Source organism: Thalassophryne amazonica, chromosome 14 (genome assembly GCF_902500255.1).
Source record: "Thalassophryne amazonica chromosome 14, fThaAma1.1, whole genome shotgun sequence".
Classification (NCBI taxonomy): domain Eukaryota; kingdom Metazoa; phylum Chordata; class Actinopteri; order Batrachoidiformes; family Batrachoididae; genus Thalassophryne; species Thalassophryne amazonica.
This window is the reverse complement of record NC_047116.1, coordinates 827,380-851,098: the sequence shown is the minus strand read 5'-3', so window position 1 is coordinate 851,098 and position 23,719 is coordinate 827,380. Positions and strand designations below refer to the sequence as shown.

The following is a 23,719-nucleotide window of genomic DNA, read 5'->3' as shown; positions in this document are numbered from 1 at the left end:
AGGTAGTTAGCCCCCTGAGAGCCCTGACCTCTCCAAAAGTCCCTTTCACCTGGTCGGATCGGTGCGAAGCCGCGTTTAGGGAGTTGAAACGTCGGTTCTCGACTGCACCAGTTCTGGTGCAGCCCGACCCTGGCCGCCAGTTTGTGGTTGAAGTGGATGCCTCTGACTCAGGGATAGGAGCCGTGCTATCCCAGAGCGGAGAAACCGATAAGGTTCTTCACCCGTGTGCCTACTTTTCTCGCAGGTTGACCCCGGCTGAACGGAACTATGACGTCGGCAACCAAGAACTCCTTGTGGTGAAAGAGGCTCTTGAGGAGTGGAGACACCTGTCGGAGGGAGCATGTGTGCCGTTCACGGTTTTCACTGACCATCGGAACCTGGAGTATATCAGGACCGCCAAGCGGCTGAACCCCAGACAAGCCCGCTGGTCACTGTTCTTCCGGCGTTTTGACTTCCGGATCACCTATCGCCCCGGGACCAAGAACCAAAGATCAGATGCCTTGTCCCGGGTACACGAAGACGAAGTCAAAACAGAGCTGTCGGATCCACCGGAGCCCATCATTCTGGAGTCCACTATCATGGCTGCCCTCACCTGGGACGTGGAGAAGACCGTCCAGGAGGCCGTGGCACGGAGCCCGGGACCCCGGAACTGGACCGAAGAATCGTATGTACGTCCCACCAGAAGCCAGAGCTGCAGTCTTGGATTTCTGTCACGGTCCAAGCTCTCCTGTCATCCAGGGGTGTGAAGGACCGTGGCAGTTGTCCAGCCAGCGCTTCTGGTGGGCGTCTATGGAGGCCGACGTCCGGGAGTATATCCAGGCCTGCACCACCTGTGCAGGGGCAAGGCAGACCACAAGAGGACCCAAGGACTATCTCCAGCTGCTTCCGGTGCATCATCGCCCGGTCCCATATCGGCCTGGATTTCTCACGGCCTCCCGCCGTCCCAGGGTATGACAACCATCCTCACGATAGTGGACCGATTCTCCAAGGTGGCCCACTTCGTGGCCCTCCCGAAGCTCCCACGGCCCAGGAGACTGCTGACCTCCTGGTCTACCACGTCCGTCCGTCTGCATGGGATACCAACTGACGTAGTCTCGGATCGTGGTCCCCAGTTTTCCTCTCAAGTCTGGAGGAGTTTCTGCAGAGAACTGGGGGCCACCGTGAGCCTCTCGTCCGGGTACCACCCACAGACGAACGGACAGGCAGAACGGGCCAACCAGGAGTTGGAGCAGACTCTCCGCTGTGTGACATCCGCTCACCCGACAGCCTGGAGTAACCATCTGGCCTGGATCGAGTATGCACATAACAGTCAGGTGTCTTCTGCCACCGGCCTCTCCCCGTTTGAGGTGTGTCTGGGGTACCAGCCCCCGTTGTTTCCCGTGGTGGAGGGAGAGGTCGGTGTGCCCTCGGTCCAGGCCCACATGCGGAGGTGCCGTTGGGTGTGGCGCACCGCCCGTTCTGCCTTGTTGAAGGCCCGGACGAGGGCTAAGACCCATGCAGACCGCCGGCGGTCCCCGGCCCCTGCATACCAGCCCGGGCAGGAGGTGTGGTTATCAACCAAGGACATTCCCCTGCAGGTGGATTCCCCCAAACTGATGGACAGGTTCATTGGACCATTCAAGATCGTCAAAATCCTCAGTCCTGCTGCAGTGAAGCTCCAGCTCCCAGCTTCACTGCGGATCCACCCTGTTTTTCATGTCTCCCGGATTAAACCACACCTCACCTCACCCCTCTGTGCTCCCGGTACGGCGCCGCCTCCTGCCCGGATCATCGACGGGGAGCCTGCTTGGACTGTACGCCGGCTCCTGGACGTCCGTCGAATGGGCCGGGGGTTCCAGTATTTGGTGGACTGGGAGGGGTATGGACCCGAAGAACGCTCCTGGGTAAAGAGGAGCTTCATCCTGGACCCGGCCCTCCTGGCCGATTTCTACCGCCGTCACCCGGATAAGCCTGGTTGGGCACCAGGAGGCGCCCGTTGAAGGGGGGGGTCCTGTTGTGTGGGCCGCCAGAAGAGGAGGTACTGCTGGCCACCACCAGAGGGCGCCCTGCCTGAAGTGCGGGCTTCAGGCACGAGAGGGCGCTGCCGCCACGGACACAGCCAGGGGTGACAGCTGTCACTCATTATCTCATGACAGCTGTCACCCATCTTCACTTCATCCTTCCACTCCATAAAAACCGGACGTCATCTCCACCTCGTTGCCGAGATATCATCTACCAGTGAAGGTAACTTTCTCAGCCGTTGTTTTTGTCTTTTCAGACAGTGTTTTCTTCTGTATCGTTTGCAGTCAGTTCTGTGAGTGCTCGCAGCTGGAGGCTGAGTTTGTGATACGTGGAGAGCTGACATCTTCGCTCCCCACGCCAAACTGTTGATAAGTACTCTTTACTACTGCATGTGCCAGTTTTCTGGATTAGAGGTGGAGGTGGTATTCCCACCATTGCTGTTACTGGGTGTGCACGCACCCGCATCTTACTGTTTTTGCTCCTCGCCAGCAGTACCAGATCCGACATTCGGAGATGGTGGCCACCTGGGGACTCGGTACTTGGCGGCTCCAGTATTCTCCAGGTTCGGTGGAGGAGGAAATCTTGTGGTTCCGGTTCTTCTCAGGACAGACGTCTTCTATCCTTGAGCCTGCCCACACGTCACCTTTGTGGATTGACTGTTTGCATAAATTCTGTAATCCTCTGTGTTTTGGTTGTGCTCTTTCACAACAGTAAAGTGTTCATATTCGACTCTTTCATTGTCCGGTCATTTACGCCCCCTGTTGTGGGTCCGTGTCACTACACTTTCCCAACAACATCCTCTTTGTGGATTTTGAGAAAAATGTGGCAAACCCAGAGAGTGATGCAAAAAATATTCTGCACTCAGATAAGCATTTAGCCCCCTGAGATAGAACCAGATTCAGTCTGTGTGCATAGCAATGCACAAACATTGACCTGGGGGCTGTTGCTTTAACTTTGGCCTGCAAACCATTGAGAGCTGAAGCCATGACAGCAGCCCCATCATAGGTTTGCACCACAAGTTTCTCCCTGAAATTGTAGCCCTGCATGTTCTCATTCAAGACTTCAAAAACAGACTGAGCATCGCTTCCCACAGAAACATCAAAAAATCCAATAAAGCGCTCCTGAATTTTACCTGCCCTATCCACATAGCGAACAATGACAGAGAGTTGAGCATGGCGAGCTATATCAGTTGTTTCATCCACCTGTCATGCAAAAAAGGGAGCAGCCTGGATTTCATCAGAAACAGTGGCTGAAAGAGCAGAGATCAAGTCATTTTGGATTGCATGGGACCACCAGAAAACACAGCTGATAGACTGGAACTGTGTGGCCAGGACAGAGTCATATTTAGCTAATGTTTCATTAAACGCCCTGTAATTCCCCTTGTTGGATGATTCAACACTCTCATCATGGCCCCTAAATGACAGCTCCTGACGGCCAAGCAAGGAAGTCCCATCAATAAGGCGGTTTAGGGAAGCTCTGTTTTGTTTAACTGCTTCATTGTTTTGCCACTTGAATGTGAGCGCCTTCATTGATTACATGCTCAACCCTGACTCTGCCCAGGAAACTTAACCTTGCACATGCACTCACATGTTCATTGCTTTTTTTTCATGCCTTTTGTATGCCCTGTCAAAGTTGGACAGATCCCCAAAACCCACTTTTGACCAGACAACACATCCCTGAGATGGTTTCATGAAGAGGCATGACCAACAGTACATTTTATTTGTTACAGCTCTTCCAGTCAGCCAGCTCACTTTGTCATACCAGGACAGCAGAAAAGACCTGTTACTTTCCCCACCTTTTGCACCAAATTAATCTGAGGAGTTGATCTGTCCTGCTGTTTAACTCTATCAAATGGTTTCGCCAAAATCCGGTCCACAACATTCAAATTGTCTGCCATTATGTGCAGCTTGCTACCTAGCTAGCTCGCTAGCTGGGACTGGCGCGAGGCTCGTGTGAAGTGTGTCCGCCTGTGAGCGCTTTGTGACGGTGGAGGAGCTCAGCAGCACCCGCTGCTCGGTAGGAACAGAAACTACGATAGAAGTCTGCAAACACAAGCAGCTACAAAAAAACACCAGAAATAGAAGCTCGATTTGTCGCTAGTCGTTTTTAACAAAGAAAATGCCGCTAAGAGGATTAGGAAAGTCTCCGGTTCAACTCAGAACAGAATGAAAATTAAAAAATGCTCCCACAGATGTTCACACCAAAAGATCGCTGATTCGCTCATTTCGCTGTCAATCAAAAAGGGATTCAGCCTCAGACAGATCATCCAATCATCATGCAGAAGCTGAGTGTCCGGGCCGGCCGAGGCCCGCCCACTGCCCCATAGACCCCCAGACACACTGAGCGTCCGATGGGCGGGACAAAGCCCAGCATTTATCCAATGACTCGTCTCGTTTCGCTGCATGGTTTGCTTTGTTATTAAACAGAGTTTAAAGCACTGTGAAGCTGCGGGTTTGAGTGAGAGGAAAGCCGCGTCGTTCCCAGTGATAAGCTGATTCTGAACAAAATTTGAGTGCGTTGTAGCGCATATTTAGTCAATGACATGTACACACAACAGTATATATTTGATCACTTATTTTTTGACATTTTAGGGGAAGCTGAGCTTCCCTTGCAGTCTTAGAGCAATCACCTCTGATATACAGTGAGGAAAATAAGTATTTGAACACCCTGCGGTTTGCAAGTTCTCCCACTTAGAAATCTTGGAGGGGTCTGAAATCTTCATCTTAGGTGCATGTCCACTGTGAGAGACATAATCTAAAAAAAATCCGGAAATCACAGTGTATGATTTTTAATAATTTATTTGTATGTTATTGCTGCAAATAAGTATTTGAACACCTGTGAAAATCAATGTTAATATTTGGTACAGTAGCCTTTGTTTGCAATTACAGAGGTCAGATGTTTCCTGTAGTTTTTCACCAGGTTTTCACACACTGCAGCAGGGATTTTGGTCCACTCCTCCATACAGATCTTCTCTAGATCTTTCAGGTTTGGAGTTTCAGCTCCCTCCAAAGATTTTCTATTGAGTTCAGGTCTGCAGACTGGCCAGGCCACTCCAGGACCTTGAAATGCTTCTTATGGAGCCCCTCCTTAGTTGCCCTGGCTGTGTGTTTGGGGTCATGTCATGCTGAAGACCCAGCCATGACCCATCTTCAATGCTCTTACTGAGGGAAGGAGGTTGTTTGCCAAAATCTCGCAATACATGACCCCATCCATCCTCCCTTCAATACGGTGCAGTCGTCCTGTCCACTTTGCAGAAGAGCACCCCCAGAGTATGATGTTTCCACCCCCATGCTTCATGGTTGGGATGGTTTTCTTGGGGTTGTTCTCATCCTCTAAACATGGTAAGTGGAGTGAAAAAAAAGAAAAGAGATAAAAGAAAAAAACAAAAAGAGGGGGTCTTCATTGTGCAAAGACAAAAAGAAAATGTACTGAGATAAAAGCGCCAGTAATTACTAAGCTAAATATGACCAAATAATTAAGTAGTTGAGTTAATCCAGATAATATAAAGGGCAATAATACAAGGGCCAAGCATAAAATATGTGATTATAGCTGAAATTCTGTTACGGTTACATGGGTACCTTCCAGGTCTGCAGTGTCCGAGTGTGATCAAAAAAAGGTTGCCAGATCTTAATAAATTTTGAGGTGGATCCACGTAAGGTAAATTAAATACGAGGTCTCTTAGATAATAAACCGACCCTTTTATTATTTTTTTTTACTATATGGATTTGAATGACATGCGATTACACCAATCATGCTTGAACCCTCGTGCGCATGCGTGAGTTTTTTCACGCGTGTCGGTGACGTCATTTCCCTGTGGGCAGGCCTTGAGTGAGATGTGGTCCCGCCCTCTCGCTGAATTCCTTTGTTTCACACGCTGCTCGAGACGGCGCGCGTTGCTTTATCAAAATTTTTCTGGACCTGTGAGGAATATCCGAGTGGACACTATTCGAGAAATTAAGCTGGTTTTCTGTGAAAAGTTTAACGGCTGATGAGAGATTATGGGGTGTTTCTGTTGGTGTAAGGACTTCCCACGGAGCGGGACCGTCCTGCAGCGCTTCCAGGCGCTGTCGTCGGCCTGTTTCGAGCTGAAAACATCCTAATTTAAGGCTTAATTCACCCAGGACATCGTGAGAGAACAGAGAAGATTCAGAAGAGGCCGGCATGAGGAATTTATGCGGACATTCCACTGTTTAAGGACATTTTTTAATGAAAGACGTACGCGCAAATTCGCCGAGTCGTTTCCGTGACGACTCGGCAAATCTGTGTGCGCCGCGACAGGAAAAACACCTCCGTGTTGAAAACCATTTGTAGAATTCAGGCGGCTTTTAATGGCTTTCAACAAGTGAGTAACTGAGAAATTGTTTAACAGCTTGGGCATGTTCCAACTTGCCCGTTAAGATTTCCAACGGAGGTGTTTTTCCTGCCGCGACCCCCCGCGGTCGGGTCCGGCCCGACATGCGACTCTGCCCGCACGTTCTTTCATTACAAAATGACCGTTAACAATGGAATGTCCGACTAAACTCCTCATGCCGACTTCTTCAGTTCTCTGTTCTCTGACGACTTACTGCATCAACAGAGCCTGAAATGTGGAAGTTTTCAACTTGAAATGGCGAGACGCTGCCGCCTCGAAGCGCAGATCGCCGTCAGGCGCCGTGGACCGTCCTTAAAGCGACACTACCAGACCAAAATCTCTCATCAGCCGTTAAAATTTTTACCGAAAACCAGCTGAATTTATTGAATGGTGTCCACTCAGTTGTGCCTTACAGTTTTGAAAAATTTTTTATCAAACAAAGCAACAGTCTCTGAGTCATTCCTAAACAATGAAAAAAATCGACGAGAGGGTGGGCGACTCCTCACTCAAAGCCTGCCCACAGGCGAATGACGTAACCGACAGGCGCGAAAAAACTCTCGCATGCCCACGAGGGTTCAAGCATGTCTGATGTAATCACACGTGATTCAAATCCATATGGTTTTTGAAAAAAATAATAAGGTCGGATACTTTTCTAATAGACCTCGTATTTTCGAGTTTGCTGAAATATAAAGAGTCGTTGATCCAAATTTCAAATGATGGAGGAGAGGCTGATTTCCAACACAACAATATCCTACGTCTTGCCAACAAGGTGAGGAATGCGACAAGATCAGCTTTAAGTTTTGGTATGGCGACTCTGTCAGGAAGAACAGTGCTGTTAAAGGATCAGGTCGGATGGTCAACTGGACAACTTCTGACGTTGCAAAAATTTTGGTCCAGTATTGTTAAAGTGATGAACATGACCAGAACATATGGATTAGTGATGCAGGTGTTTGTTTTCAACAGTCACAATCTGGATTAACATTAGGATATACCCTAGAGAGTCTAGCCTTAGTCCAGTGAGTGCGATGCACTATCTTACATTGAATTAATCCATGCCTGGCTACAATCCATCCTGGCTAAATCCATGCCTACAGGTAACAAGTTCAAACAGGTGCAATTAATACAGGTAAAGAGTGCAGAATAAGAGGGCTTCTTAAAGAAAACTTAACAGGTCTGTGAGAGACAGAGTTCTTGCTGGTTGGTAGGTGTTCAAATACTTATTTGCAGCCGTAACATACAAATAAATTATTTAAAAAAATCATACATTGTGTTTTCCGGATGTTTTTTTTTTAGATTGTGTCTCTCACAGTGGACATGCACCTAAGATGAAAATTTCAGACCCCTCCATGATTTCTAAGTGGGAGAACTTGCAAAATCGCAGGGTGTTCAAATACTTATTTTCCTGTGTGTGTGTGTGTGTGGTGTGCGTGTGTGTGTGTGTGTGTGTGTGTGTGTGTGTGTGTGTGCGTGCGTGCGTGCGTGCGTGTGTTATTGCTGCTGTAGAGTTCCTCACCCCCTTCCAACCACCTTCTTCCAGACTGCCTGGAGTCCAGAACCAGACTGAAGCTGGCCGCCTTGTTGGTGAGACTTGAGAATGAAACCTTTTTATGTCATGTCTTCACCTTTTGACCTCTACGGCTTTTAACTGTTGTTATTGTCTTGTTGTTTAGTGTAATCTAGTTCATTCATTCATTAACTCTCTGTACCTGCTTACTCCAGCTAAGGGTCACGGGGCTGGAGCCTGTCCCAGCAGTCATGGGGTGAGAGGCAGGGTTGGAGGCTGCAGTCATTTAACATCTGCAGGAAACTCCTGCGGATGTTCTACCAGTCTGTAGTCACCAGCATCCTCTTTTACACCGTGGTGTGCTGGGGGCAGCACATCCAAGAAGGACACATCCAGGCTGGGCAAACTGATCAGGCGGGCCGGCTCTGTGGTTGGCATGAAGCTGGACTCTCTGGTGACGGTCAGCCTCTGCACACCGTCACCAGCAACCAGAGGAGCCTCTTCAGCCACAGACTGCTCCTTCCCAAGTGCAGGACCAACAGACTGAAAAACTCCTTTGTCCCTCAGACCATCAGACTGTGTACACCTCCTCACTCAGGGGCAGGAGGAGTAACAGGAAGACAGGGGATGGGAAGGAGAGGAAGAGTACCCGCCAGTAATGCGCATTCATTCTGATTATTGGTGACTTTAACATTCATATAAATAAGCCTTCTGATCCTCTTTGCAAATCATTTATGGAAATTGTGGATGCATTAGGATTTTAGCAGTGCATTAGGATTCAATGCACATTAGTGGAAATACCCTTGGATCTGGTTCTCACACGTGTCACAAATATTGACATCATGCCTCTTACATCAGTGGTCTCTGATCACTCACTTATTAAGTTTACAGTTTCGCTGCCGTGTTTGGTGGAACAACAACCTTATTTATCACTACGGCGATGCATCAACTCCTCAACTAAGACTGAACTTGAAGCTAGACTGCCTGATGTCTTAGCTTCACATGTGACAAATACCCAGTCAGTAGACAGACTTGTGGATAGTTTAAACTCAGTGCTCAAAACTACACTCGACATGATTGCACCACCTGTGTTAAAACCACGCTCCCCCAAATCACAGTCACCTTGGTTCAATGATTACCTGCGTAACCTCAAGCATAAGGCTAGAGGTTGAGAACGGAAATGGCGTTGTTCAAAATTAGAAGTATTCCACCTTGCGTGGCGTGATCCTATCTTTGACTATAATCATGCATTATTGGCTACAAAAGTGGACCTATTACTCTGATTTGATCAACAAAAACAAGCATAACTCAAAGTTCTTGTCCCACGGTGGCAACACTTATTCATGGACAACCACCTGTAGTTCGCTCTCCTTTTACAGCACAAGATTTCTTGGATTATTTGAGAAGAAAGTAGACAACGTTAGGTTAAACATATCCCAGCATGCCTTAACCCAGCCACTACACCCTGCTATTGAGGTTGGCGCCACTACTGAGGTATTACCTAGATTTACAGAATTTGACAGTATTTCTCTAGACATGCTAACAAATCTCGTAACATCTACAAAAAGCACAACCTGTTTATTTGATCCTATACCAACAAAACTGTTTAAGGACCTGTGGTCCACTCTTGGACCGACTGTGCTGGAAATTATTAATCTTTCTTTAACTTCTGGATCTGTTCCTAAATGTTTCAGATCTGCAGTGATTAAACCATTACTTAAGAAACCTAATCTTGACCCTAGTGTATTGAAAAAACTATCAGCCAATAACAAATCTATCATTTGCTCTAAAATTCTGGAAAAAGTGGTGTCACGGCAGCTCATAGACTATCTTACTGAGAATAATCTCTTTGAGCCACTGCAGTCTACTTTAGAAAATATCATTCCACAGAGACGGCTCTCAATAAGTGGTGAATGATCTGCTTCTGCACCGCTACGGTTCTGTTGCTGTTAGATCTCAGTGCTGCATTTGATACCATGGATCATCATATTCTACTCGATAGGCTGGAAAATCATTTTGGGATTACTGGGAGTGCCCTGCATGGTTGACGTCATACCTGACCAGTCGTTCTCACTGTTTTTGTACAGTAACACTACCTCTAACCTTAGTGACATGAAATTTGGGGTTCCACAGGGGTCTGTCTTAGGCCCCCTGCTTTTCTCCCTTTATATAGCACCCTTGGGCACATATTGCGGCGTTTTGGGATTACGTTTCATTGCTATACTGATGATACTCAGTTATATATTCCAATCCTGCTGGTATTCTCATCCACATAAAATCCTTAGAGGATTGTCTTGTGTCCAGTGAAAAGCTGGATGTCTAGAAACTTCTTACTTCTAACTCAGACAACACTGACATGAGGGTTTTGGTCCAGAGAGAACATTGGCATCAATTTGACCAGTTAACACTAGGCTCGTGTGTCATACATCACACTGACAAAGTGAGGAACCTTGGGATAATTTTTGATCCTACATTGACCTCCACGTTAGAAATATTACTAGGACTGCTTCTTCCACCTGCGAAATATATTGAAGATTCGTCCCATCCTGTCTGTGGCTGATGCTGAGACCCTGATCCATGCATTTATCTCTTCTAGATTGGACTACTGCAATGTTCTGTTTTCTGTTTGCTGCAGTCCCAGCATTAGGGCTCTCCAATGGTTACAAAAGGCTGCAGCCAGACTTTTGACAGGAAGCAGAAAGTTTGACCACATTACAACCCATTTTGGCGTCTCTTCACTGCTTCCTGTCCCAGTGACCTTTCTCTTATCGTGCCCCTGTTCTGTGGAATGATCTCCCTGCTCAATAAAACAGTCAGATCTGTGGAGACTTTCAAGTCCAGGCTTAAGATGCACTTATTTTCCCTTTCGTATGGGTAGCAACTGGTATAGTATGTTACTATGCTTTTTACCTCTTTTAAATTCATTTATTCGTAAACGGAGCAGTGCCGCGGCCTCAACTTTATCTAAGTCTGGGTCTGTTAGTGAAGCTCAGGGCTAGGAGGCGGTGATCACCTTTGGAGTTTCTCTGTTTTCCTGTCAATTATATGTTAATTGTACTTTTTTCCGGGAGACTGATTCTGCCCTTTCTCTCTCTGTCTAAGGTATGGATAGCAGGATGATTGCTGAACACGGGATGCCGGACTAACAGACTTCACACTTCATGGATATTTTGTGGAAACAGGCCACTGACAGCAGGGGCCTGTCTGTGGCATAACCACCTGCGTGGACTTCTCATCAAATACATATTCTTTTGTTATTACGTCGTGTTGTTTTGAATTCATGTTTTCTGTTTCTTCTGTTTTGTAAAGCTTTATAAAAACCTTGTAGTTGTTGGAATGGCTTAAGCAGAGGGTCACCCCTCTGCATCTGGTCTGCTTGAGGTTTCTTCTTGAAATCATCAGAGGGAGTCCCCTGTGTTCTTCCTCTGGGGGTTAGTAAGGTTAGACCTTACTTGTGTGAAGTGCCTTGAGGCAGCTTTGTTGTGATTTAGCACTACATAAATAAATTGAAATTGAATTGAGCAATATTTCTCATATTTATATTTGTGTATTTATTTTTATGTTTGTAAATGTTTTTTTTTTTGCCTTCACTTTTGATACCCTGTGTGCTTCTATCCAATGCTGCTGGAACTTCAGTTTCCCTGAGGGAGTCTTCCCAAGGGATCAAAAAATTTCTTCTTAATCTGTTCGAGTTCAGTTCACTTCAGTTTTTTTATGTAGCACCAAATCACAGCATAAGTCACCCCAATGTGCTTCACGAGTTTATTCACACACAAATGCATTTTGTAAAGAATAACTTCTCCATCAGTTGTGTTTAGTTGAGTAACATCTGTGTCTGTGTGCGTTCGCTGGACCCTCGACCATCAGAGGTCTCACACTGATCCCATCTACTCAGAGTGATGTTCATCAGTGAAATCACCTGCTGGAAAGAACACCTGCCCCCTCTTGGCCCTTTGTAGAATCAGTTTGAGACCTCTGCTCTACAGCATTTTTTTTGTTTGTTTTTTGGCTAACTGAAGTCCACATCAGTTCATACTCATCCAGGCAGAAGTTGTTTTGTTAGCAAGACGTCATCTGTAATGTCTGTAGTCAGTAAAGTGATGAATTTGAAAATGGTGGCAGTCGTTAGCATTGTTGTATTCTGAGCAGCGGTGCTCAGGCAGAAAGTCTGATCCTCCTCAGGTCCCTGCAGCAGAGCTTTGAACCTATGCTTGTTGTCAGTGTATGTGCACTTCCTGTCTCCTATATGTGCAGGACGGTCTGGTGAGGGTTGGCTGGATGGACTGCAACACGCAGGAGTATGTCTGTGAGAGTTTTCAGGTGAGTCCAGGACTCCTGGAACCGTGCTAAATAAGGTGTTCTGCACTTTTCTGCACATTTCACCTGAACAACCCCAAGCTTTTGGAAAAAAATCAAGCTAATGGGACAGAACAATTCATCTGTGTTTTTGCTTACTCCTGGTCCAGAGTAACTGTCCATTGGGAGAGGTGTTGTCTCACAAATTCTTAGTGTATAAAATGTCCCTGGTACCTCAGGAATGTTTCCCATCTTATATGCAGTTGTCACAGGAAATTAATCAGATTTTTAAGAACTGCTACAGTAAGCTATACTCATCGGAGAATACGCCTAATCCAGTAGATATCCAGGCATTCCTCGACAATCTAAACCTACCTCAGCTATCTAAAGAGCACACACATACATTAGACACACCCGTAACTATCACAGAACTACATGCAGTTTTGAATAAAATGCTTAATGGCAAGGCTCTGGGTCCAGATGGCTTTCCTCCTGAATTCCTGAAACATTTTTGGCAGATACTGGCTCCACTATTCTTACGACTGTCTCAGAAATTTGGACAAAAGGTCAGATTCCCACTCATATGAATACTGCAGCAAAAAATCTTCTCAGTCTTATTAACAAATCACAGTGGAGTAATACAAAGGCAATAGTGGTGTCACTGGATGCAGACAGAGTCAGCTGGAGTTTTCTTATCAGAGTCCTTCATGAATTTGGTTTTGGGGAATCATTTATTCATTGGATCACAACTCTATATAACTCAAAAGGCCACAGTCACAACTAATGAGATTACATCTCAGTTTCGTATTGCAACGAGGGACTAGACAAGGCTGCCCACTCTCACCATTTTTCACAATATTTATCGAACCACTTGCGACTGTAATATGTCAGAACGTTAACATCAAGGGTATCAACTCTTTAATGTCTGACCACAAAATCAGTTTATATGCTGATGATATCATACTATATCTCCAACAACCCTCATAGTCACTGCAAGAAGTATTTAAACTAATCACTACTTTTTCACTATTACTTTTTCAGTATTATCAGACTCTATTATTTGGTCAAAATCAATGTTACTTGCTTTAACTGAAGATTCATGGAATCTTGCACCTCAAGAGCCACACTATACTTTTCCCACTGGCAATATTAAGTACCTAGGCATAAAGATCTCTTCTAAATTAGGAGAACTGGTTCACCTGAACTTTGTCCCACTCACTGACAAAATCTGTAACGATTTGAAACGATGGAACAACCTCCTCATCTCCCTATTAGGATGAATAGTAGCTAACAAAATGAAAATATTACCACAAATTAATGACCTTTTTTCAATGATTCTATTCAGACCCACAGTTAAATGGTTTCAGTCTTTATGCACAATGTACTTCAATGCACAAATGTACGTGGATGATGTGGTCAGTTTTACTCATGGAAACTATGAAAGACATCTCCTCAAAACTCACGGATGTGCTACACAATATACAACACTGGTTAAATGACACCTGCCTCCAGTTAAATACAAAAAACAGTATGTATGATGTTTAGCAAACGTCTCACTGACATTAGAAGGTCCAGTGTGTTCTTTGACGGGGAGGAGTTGGAGCTGGTATCTCAATTTAAATATCTTGAAATTATCTTGGACTCAAACTTGTCCTTTTAAAAAACACATTAAAAAAGTCAAAATCACAGTCAACTTTAATTTACTAAATTGTAAACATATATGTCCCTCTTTAACAATTAATGCAGCCAAAACGTATGTCTTTTGCATGGTTTTTTTCACACTTGGACTACTGTTTCACTAACTGGGCTTTTGCAGGCACCTCAGTATTAAAATCCACAGAGCAGCTGTATAACAGAGCAGTTAAGATATATGATAGACAATCTGACGCTTATCATCACTGTAAGTTTCTTGACTTTGAAAATCTGAAGGTATTCAAATATGCCTGCTTCATATATAAATGTTTACATGGACACATAATAAACTTGTGCATGTGCAATTGAGTGTACTGGGCATCGTGCAATACAGCCTAGTACTGTAATCTCATGGAGGTTTCAACTGAGCGTGTTGATCCGTCTTGATTAGTGGTGATCCTTAGTAGAGCGTGACAGTGTTCTTCTCTGACGTGCGCACAATTAAACCCTGCTGCACCACATTCACTTTCATTGCTGCAGTATGCTGAAGGAGGACAGGGACACCAAGTTGGCTAAAAGTGTTGTTCCAGTGCTCATCAGTGTGCTCCTGCAGGTGTTCCACCTGCTGCATGTGCCTGATGTTTGGGAAAACGAGTGAGACGAGAGCTGCATGAAGCCACACATCTGGCTCTCTCAGTCTCCTCCTCCTCTCTGCACCACTCCATGGCACAGAGCCCAACTGAGCATGCACAGAGTTCTTCTGCTGTGGATTTTGAGGCGCAATCTGAATTTTTCAGCAACTGATGGATGAGTGTGTGTGTGTGTGTGTGTGTGTGTGTGTGTGTGTGTGTGTGTGTGTGTGTGTGGAGATCCTGATCCAGTCCACAGCTCCTGGATTGAACTAGAACAGTTAGAATGTAACAACATCAATCTCTCAGATTTACCCTTTATTACTACTTCCATTAAATGCTTTAACAATCCGTTGGTTTCTCCCACTCTGACTGCCTGGTGGAAAACTTTATAAATTACAAACTCACTAATGGAAATCTGTACAGATGCTCCTGTTTGGCACAACCCAGACTTCAAGATCAATAAAGCAACTCTTCATGTCAACACATGGGAAAAGAAAGGAATCACACACCTTCATCACCTCTTTCAAAATATCACATTCATGTCATTTAATAACCTGATGCAGAGGTTTGGAATCACAGGAGGAAATTTTATTCATTACCATCTAGGAAAGCATGCTGTGATGTCAGACTTTCAGACCCGTCAGTGCCCACCACAACCACCCACATCAGTGACAGACATCAAGAACCTCCTCCCAATAAAGAAAACCTTGTCTAAGGTATATAAGTTAATATCATGCGTGGACACTGTCTTACATTTATCCAGTTTAAAATGGGGGGTGGAAGGTTTTCCGGTCCACCTCCAGGAAGATGGCAGCTTAATTCGTGACCTCCCTGACAGAGTTGTAAAAATAACCCCATAAACTTTGGGTCATCTTAAAATACTTCATTTAAAATATATAATTTAGAGGACTTCCAGTGGTGCACAACGCGGTATGGCCGCATAAAAGTGATCTCTGGCATTATCCTCATATTTCCCCCGATTCGAGAGCTGCATTTCAGGTCAAACTATTATATTTTATGATAGTAATGAGTGAGGACAAAAATAAGAAAGGAAGATATAGTCGGCGGAACATTCCCGATGGTAAAATGGAGAATGAAGTCACGGCTGATGGGGAAAGCTCACTAACAGTGGGACAAGATGGCGAACGAGGCGTGGGCCTGGATGTGATCCGCAGCGCTGTGAGTGATGTTTTTGCAACTGAAATGGCTACCCTCCAAACCGAATTGAAAAATGATTTCAAGGAATTCCACACAGAATTTCGGGAAGATATAAAGAAACAGATGGACGACTTTACAAAAGAAATAAATCAAAAACTATGAGACACTGCAGATCAGGTGGACCAGGTGACTGAGCGAGTAAAGCAGGTAAAGGACACCATTGCGGATTCGGAGCGCTGGGACATTGGAGTCAAAAACACACTCATACAAATACTAGAAAATCAGCGGATCTTGCAGGACAAGGTGGATGATTTGGAGGGGCGTGCGAGGTGGAAAAATATCAGGATATACGGCGTCCCTGAAGACTCAGAGGGTACGTCTATTGCTACTTTTGTTGAAAATCTTATTAAGAGTGAGCTGGGCGCTGACATCGGCCCGGACCGAGCCCTCTGCATTGAACGTGTTCACCATGCACTAGGACCGAGACCACCTGCAAGCGCACCTCCACGCTCAATAATAGTCCTCTTCCTCCGGTTTTCCGATAAAGAAAAGATTCTACACGCTGCTTGGAAAAAAGGGGTAAAGGTCCAAAACAAGCAGGTTTATTTTGACCATAACTACGCACTGGAAGTGCAGAAAAAGAGACGCAAATATATCCCTGTCAAGAAAGCCCTGAAAGAGAGTGGAATTCGCTTTCAGACACCGCTAAGTAAGATGCGACTGCATTACGCATCAGGCAGTGTGCTCTACAACAACGTGACTCAGGCCGCGGAGGATCTGCGAAAGCGGGGAATAGCGGTAGACAAGATCATCACGGGAGCCCGGACCAATAAGATCACAGGAGAGACGCTAACAGAGCTACTACCGTGGGAGATACAAGAAGAACCTCGCAAGGACGACTTTCAACAACACGTCAGGGAGAAACTCAGAGGATTCCGAATGGAACGGGAAAACGCCCAAATAAACAAATGATGACGTCACCTGTTTCCATACCTTAATTTTGACCGGACTAATTGTCCTGTCCTGTAAGTAGAGTGGTATCTTTTTTGAATTCATAGTATGTGAGGGGCTGATGCCTAAGGACATAACTATAGCACACCTAACTTACTCTGCCAGACTAAGGGTTGTTTTTTTGTTTGTTTTCTATTTCTATTTTTTACCTACATTGATGAGGGGCCCCACCTTGTGGCCAGTCCCCTTACTACCAAAGGACAATGTTTTATCCTTTTCGGTGGAAGTTCTTGTTATTGTTGTGTGTTCTTATCCTGTTTTAAGTTTAGGTTTTGATGCTGTGAGGTCTGGGATGATCCATATGTCTGAATCTCATCGATTAAAATAATGTCTCTTAAATATTACAATATACTGTCACTAAACGTTAATGGGCTGAATAATCCTATAAAAAGGAGCAAGTTAATTGCTAAAATGAAAAAGGAAAAGGTGGATATAGCATATTGGCAGGAAACACATCTCTCTAAGACAGAGCATGAGAAACTAAAGAAAATGGGTTTTACACATACATATTATTCATCCCATAAAAGTGGTAAAAAGAGGGGAGTAGCTATTCTTATCTTAAATAAAATAAAATTTGAATTTGTGTCTGACATAAGTGATAAAAAGGGTAGATTTGTTTTGCTGAAAGGTAAAATAGATCAAAAAGATGTGACATGGCTTTTTTGAGTTTTTTCACTGACAAAATCAAGTTGATTAAGGATAAAATTCCACCCTCCCTGTGTGGTACTTCTACTGTTATTGAGCCTGTTCCCAGCATTTGGCCTTCATTTAGGGCTGTGACACTTGCTGATATTTCGGCATTGGTGAACAAGATGAAACCTTCCTCTTACTCATTGGACATCCTTCCCTACAGGCTCTTTATTAAAGTATTTGAGGTAATTGGTCTGTGCGTTACTAGAATGGTAAATCTTTCTTTGTCCACCGGTGTGTTTCCCAGTGCTTTTAAGCATGCCATAGTGTTGCCTCTACTGAAAAAACCAGGTTTAAATCAAATGGAGCTAAGTAGTTTTAGACCTATTTCTAAGCTCCCTTTCCTGTCTAAGATCCTTGAGAGGGTGGTTTCAGACCAACTGACACTCTTCCTGGATCAGAATAACATTCATGACAGGTTTCAGTCCGGTTTTCGTAGACAACACTCTACGGAAACGGCTCTTCTGAAAGTGTCCAGCGACATTATGATGTCTGTTGATGCTGGGAAATCCACCGTGTTGGTTCTTTTGGATTTGTCCTCTGCCTTTGATACTGTTGACCACCAGGTCCTGCTGAATAGATTGAGGGATCATGTCGGACTGTCAGGGTCAGTTCTTCTGTGGGTTTTTTTCATATCTGTCTGGGCGTAACTTTAGCGTTTTTGCTAACCAGATAAGGTCAGAGTCTGCGGACCTGTTATGTGGAGTCCCTCAGGGTTCTGTATTGGGCCCCATTTTGTTTTTATTGTACTTGATCCCTTTAGGTAGGATCATTCAAAGATTTACTGATGTCTCTTACCAGTTATTTGCGGATGACATCCAGCTTTACTGCTCCTTTAAGCCATCTGAGATTAAGAGGCTTGATTCCCTCCTCCATTGTTTGGCGGAAATTAAACAATGGCTAACGAATAACTTTCTTCAGCTTAACGCAGACAAAACAGAGACATTGGTTATTGCCCCTGATGCCTATATTCCAGGTATTCAGCAGTACTTGGGAGACCTGGGCCAGTCTGCTAAATCATGTCTTCGAAACCTGGGTGTCATTTTTGACAAAGACATGTCTTTGGTACAGCATTGTAAACAGCTGACGAGGAATTGCTTCTTTCAATTAAGAAACATCTCTAAGCTCAGGAAAATGGTGTCTCGAAATGATTTAGAGCTTATTATTCATGCTTAGCCAAAGCTTGTATTGTAAAATGTCAAAAATAAAAGATTATTTAAATCAGTTTAAAAATAGATTCAGCATTGTTGCAATCACAGAATCTTGACTTAAAGATGACCTCATAGCTGATGTTCAAATGGAGGGATATGAGCTGTATTTTATAAACAGAAGAGATAAAAAAGGTGGAGGTATTGCTTTGTACATAAAAACAGATCTGACATGTACAATTGTAGAAGAAATGACAGTTATAGATGATGTCATAGAAATTGTGACAGTGGAAATTGTACATGAAACATCTAAGAATATTCTAATCAGTTGTGTATACAGAGCACCAGACTCTTGCGTTGTGAAATTTACAGATAAATTGGTAGAATCCATTTGCTAAATTTGTAAATTGGTGTAGAATCCATTAGCTTAGCGGGGAAATTAGTGCAGAAAATCCACTATGGTGATAGTGCAGTTTATCTGCCAGGGAGGGAATTTCAACAAGTTGAGACTGTGGCCTGCTCCCGTAGACGTGTCCATGAACATCATAGAGGGATATGCTTTGCAAACTTAATACCCATTACTGTATTGGATCATGTTGAAATTGAGGATGGCCTAATGGTTGTTCCTGCAATATCAAAGATTTCCTGTCTGCTACCTACAATGCGTGTGGAATGTCTCAAACCTAAACCTACTTCTAGGCATCTTATATATGCCACTCTGGAACCACCCCTAAACCCAAACAGCTCAACTGTCAACCCCACTGTGGTCCTTAGACTGGGTCTCTCATTAACATAAGATCACTGTCCTCAAAATCATCGTTGATTAATGATTTAATTATTGATCATCACTTAGATATGATTGGGCTATGTGAAACCTGGCTTAAACCTACAGCTGTCCTCCCCTTAAATGAGGCCTGCCCACCAGCATATACATTTAGTCACGTCCCTCGTGATGCGAAGCAAGGCGGGGGTGTCACTCTTATTTATAAATCTAGGTTTAGCTTATTAGCGGTTGGGGGTCACAAATATAACTCCTTTGAGCATCTGATTCTCCACTCCGCTCAGGATACTATGCATTGCCAAGGTCAGAAGAATAAAAATCAGCCGTATTACTTTGTCACTGTATATAGGCCTCCTGGCCCATATTCTGAATTCTTAGATGAATTTGGTGCATTCATTTCTAACTTGTCAACGAGAGCAAATAACATTCTGATCATTGGTGACTTTAACGTTCATATAAATAAGCCTTCTGATCCTGTCTGCAAATCATTTATGGAAATTGTGGCTGCATTAGGATTTCGGCAGTGCATTCGGGATTCGACACACATTAGTGGAAATACCCTGAATCTGGTTCTCGCATGTGGTATTGCTGTCACGAATATTGACATCATTCCTCTTACATCAGTGGTCTCTGATCACTCACTTATTAAGTTTACAGTTTCACTGCTGTGTTTAGTGGAACAACAACCTTATATATCATTACGGCGATGCATCAACTCCTCAACTAAGACTGAACTAGAAGCTACATTGCCTGATGTCTTAGCCTCACTTTTGACAAATACCCAGTCAGTAGACAGACTTGTGGATAGTTTAAAGTCAGTGCTCAAAACTACACTCAACATGATTGCACCACCTGTGTTGAAACCGCGCTCCCCCAAATCACAGTCACCTTGGTTCAGTGATTACCTGTGTGACCTCAAGCATAACGCAAGAGGTCTAGAACGGAAATGGCGTCGTTCAAAATTAGAAGTATTCCACCTTGCGTGGCGTGATGCTATCTTAGACTGTAAGCATGCATTATTGGCTACAAAGTGGACCTATTACTCTGATTTGATCAACAAAAACAAGCATAACTCAAAGTTCTTGTTCAACACGGTGGCAACACTTATTCATGGACAACCACCTGTAGTTCGCTCTCCTTTTACAGCACAAGATTTCCTGGATTACTTTGGGAAGAAAATAGAAGACATTAGGTTAAACATATCCCAGCATGCCTTAACCCAGCCACTACACCCTGCTATTGAGGTGGGCGCCACTACTGAGGTATTACCTAGATTACAGAATTGATAGTATCTCTCTAGGCATGCTGACAAAACTCGTAATGTCAACGAAAAGCACAACCTGTTTATTTGATCCTATACCAACAAAACTGTTTAAGGACCTGTGGTCCACTCTTGGACCGACTGTGCTGGAAATTATTAATCTCTCATTAACTTCTGGATCTGTTCCTAAACGTTTCAAATCTGCAGTGATTGCCACTGCAGTGAAACCATTACTCAAGAAACCTAATCTTGACCCTAGTGTAAACTATCGGCCGATACCAAATCTATCATTTTGCTCTAAAATTCTGGAAAAAGTGGTGTCACGGCAGCTCGTGGACTATCTTACTGAGAATAATCTCTTTGAGCCGCTGCAGTCTGCTTTTAGAAAATATCATTCCACAGAAACGGCTCTCAATAAAGTGGTGAATGATCTTCTGCTTACAATGGATTCGGACACCACTACGGTTCTGTTGCTGTTAGATCTCAGTGCTGCATTTGATACAGTGGATCATCATATTCTACTTGATAGGCTGGAGAATAATTTTGGGATTACTGGGAGTGCCCTTGCATGGCTCACGTCATACTTGACCAGTCGTTCTTACTGTGTTTTGTACAGTAACACTACCTCTAACCTTAGTGACATGAAATTTGGGGTTCCCCAGGGGTCCGTCTTAGGTCCCCTGCTTTTCTCCAGTTATATAGCACCCCTTGGGCACATATTGCAGCATTTTGGGATTACCTTTCACTGTTATGCAGATGATACTCAGTTATATATGCCAATAACTGCTGGTAATCTCGTTCACATAAAATCCTTAGAAGATTGCCTGGCATCAGTGAGAAGTTGGATGTCTAGAAACTTCCTACTTTTAAACTCTGATAAGACTGAAATGATGGTTCTTGGTCCAGTGAGACATCGGCATCAATTTGACCAGTTAACGCTCAGCCGAGTCTCGTGTGTCATACATCACACTGACAAAGTGAGGAACCTTGGGGTAATTTTTGATCCTTCGTTGTCCTTTGGTCTCCATATTAGAAATATTACTAGGACTGCTTTCTTCCACCTGCGAAATATAGCGAAGATTCATCCCATCCTGTCTATGGCTGATGCTGAGACCCTGATCCGTGCATTCATCTCTTCTAGATTGGACTACTGCAGTGTTCTATTTTCTGGTTTACCGCAGTCTAGCATTAGGGGTCTCCAATTGGTTCAAAATGCTGCAGCCAGACTTTTGACATGAAGCAGAAAGTTTGACCACATTACACCCATTTTGGCGTCTCTTTACTGGCTTCCTGTCCAGGTGAGATCAGATTTTATGGTTCTGCTACTAACCTATAAAATTATTCATGGACTGGCACCTCCCTACCTAGCTGACCTAAATAAACCTTACGTACCGGCCCGGGCTTTACGTTCTCAGGGTGCAGGACTACTTTGTGTCCCTAAGGTGAATAAGAAGTCTGCGGGTCACAGATCTTTCTCTTATCGTGCCCCTGTTCTGTGGAATGATCTCCCTGCATCAATAAAACAGTCAGATTCTGTGGAGACTTTCAAGTCCAGACTTAAGACGCACTTATTTTCCCTTTCATATGGCTAGCATACTGGTGCTGTTTTGTTTTATGCTTTTTACTCTTTTAATTCATGTTATTAGTGATTGAAGCGGACCGCGGCCTCAACTTCACCTAAATTCTGGGTCTTCTAGTGAAGCTTAGGGCTAGCGGCCGGCGATCACCTTAGTATTTCTTCTGTTTTTCTTGTTGATTAATGCTGGCAAATTATACAGTATTTTTTGTCTTTCTGATGCCTGATTCTGTTTTTTCTCTTTTTAAGGTGCAGCTCCATCGAGAGATGGGAGTTGTGTTCATGTTGGCGATCCTCCTGTGCTGTGCACCAACAGCATTTCTTGTATATTCATCCGTGAATTGTTCTGTGAATTATTTCTGTAATTTATGTTTGTAGCATGGCCCAAGCAGAGGGTCACCCCTTTGAATCTGGTCTGCTTGAGGTTTCTTCCTCAGAGGGAGTTTTTCCTTACCACTGTTGCTCTGGGGGTTGGTAAGGTTAGACCTTACCTGTGTGAAGCGCCTTGAAGCAACTCTGTTGTGATTTGGTGCTATATAAAGGAAATAAATGATGATGGAGATGGTCCCTCTTTTGTTCTGGACAAGGAACCAGAGCAGGTGGTCCATCGACATGCACACAGATCTCCACAGATTGTGTTTGCAGTTTCTCCAGAACTCAGGCGCTATGAGCTCCATCCCAGCGCCGAGTGCTGGAGCAGACACACACTGCTGCAGCTGTGGCTCCAGGCGCGTTTCGTCGAGATCGTGAGCTTCGGTTTTAAGTTCCTCTTTCGTCCCTTTTGCGCTCTTGCTTTGCAGACTGTTTGGTGATAAAAGCTCTTTCGTCCACCTTTTCTCAACGAATTGTGACTTTTTTTTTTACTTTTTCCCTTCGTTCAGGAATCGTCGTGTGCCGTGTGACTGGGCCATTAGGCTGTTTGAGACTGAAGACAACCAGTCAAGGTTTAGATCCCCCACTAACACGAGCTCACCAGGGCTTAGCCATCAGATACAGGTATTTAGTGACCTTAGAGCCTGGCAGCAGGCTGGGGGCAGGGGGCGGGGGGCAGTTGTAACAGCCCTGACTGAGGGACGGTCCCTGCTGGAATTCAAGTTTCAGTGCCAGAAGTTCAAATTGTTTGATAATCGAAACAGAGTAGAGGAGAGTCACATTCAACCTGTTCTTTACATAAATGGCGAGACCACCACCTTTCCTGGGACAGTCACAATGGAAAACATTGTAGTTGTTGATGGAAATATCGAAATTCGAGACTGATTTACTCGGCCAAGTTTCGGACAATACGAGGATATCAGGTTGTGTTTGTACAAAATCAGTCTTAGGAAGCAAACTTGTGACATTTAGATGACACTATCTGCTAAATATAAATCAGGGAAGAAAAAGGATGAAGAGAGAGGAGGGAAAAAATTAATTAAACAGCTCAAATGCATTCAGAACGCAGCTAATGGCTGTTAGCTGTGCTTTGGACCATCCCCGGTAACCAGTGGCCAACAGTGATGGGAGCAAACAGGCTTCAGCAGCAACATGAGCCTGCAGGCTACAGCAGGGAATGGGCCAGCGGGCCTCAACGACTCCAGCATTGGCAGATATGACGCCAGCTTGCAGCTCCAGGGGGCCTCGATGACTCAAGCATTTGTGGCCACAATGGCAGCTTGCAGCACCAGTGTGCCTCGACAAC

General features: G+C 44.5%; 1 protein-coding gene across 4 annotated transcripts in view; it reads left to right on the top strand.

The window, feature by feature from the left end:
* The window catches only part of dnajc10 (DnaJ (Hsp40) homolog, subfamily C, member 10), a 263,701-nt gene that overhangs the window by 79,992 nt on the left and 159,990 nt on the right, over positions 1 to 23,719 (top strand). For all 4 annotated transcript variants that reach the window (XM_034185983.1, XM_034185982.1, XM_034185985.1 and 1 more), the window contains 2 exons: positions 7,890 to 7,933; positions 12,111 to 12,176. In XM_034185983.1, the coding sequence (XP_034041874.1) occupies positions 7,890 to 7,933; positions 12,111 to 12,176 (110 nt within the window). The remainder of the gene's footprint in view (positions 1 to 7,889; positions 7,934 to 12,110; positions 12,177 to 23,719) is intronic.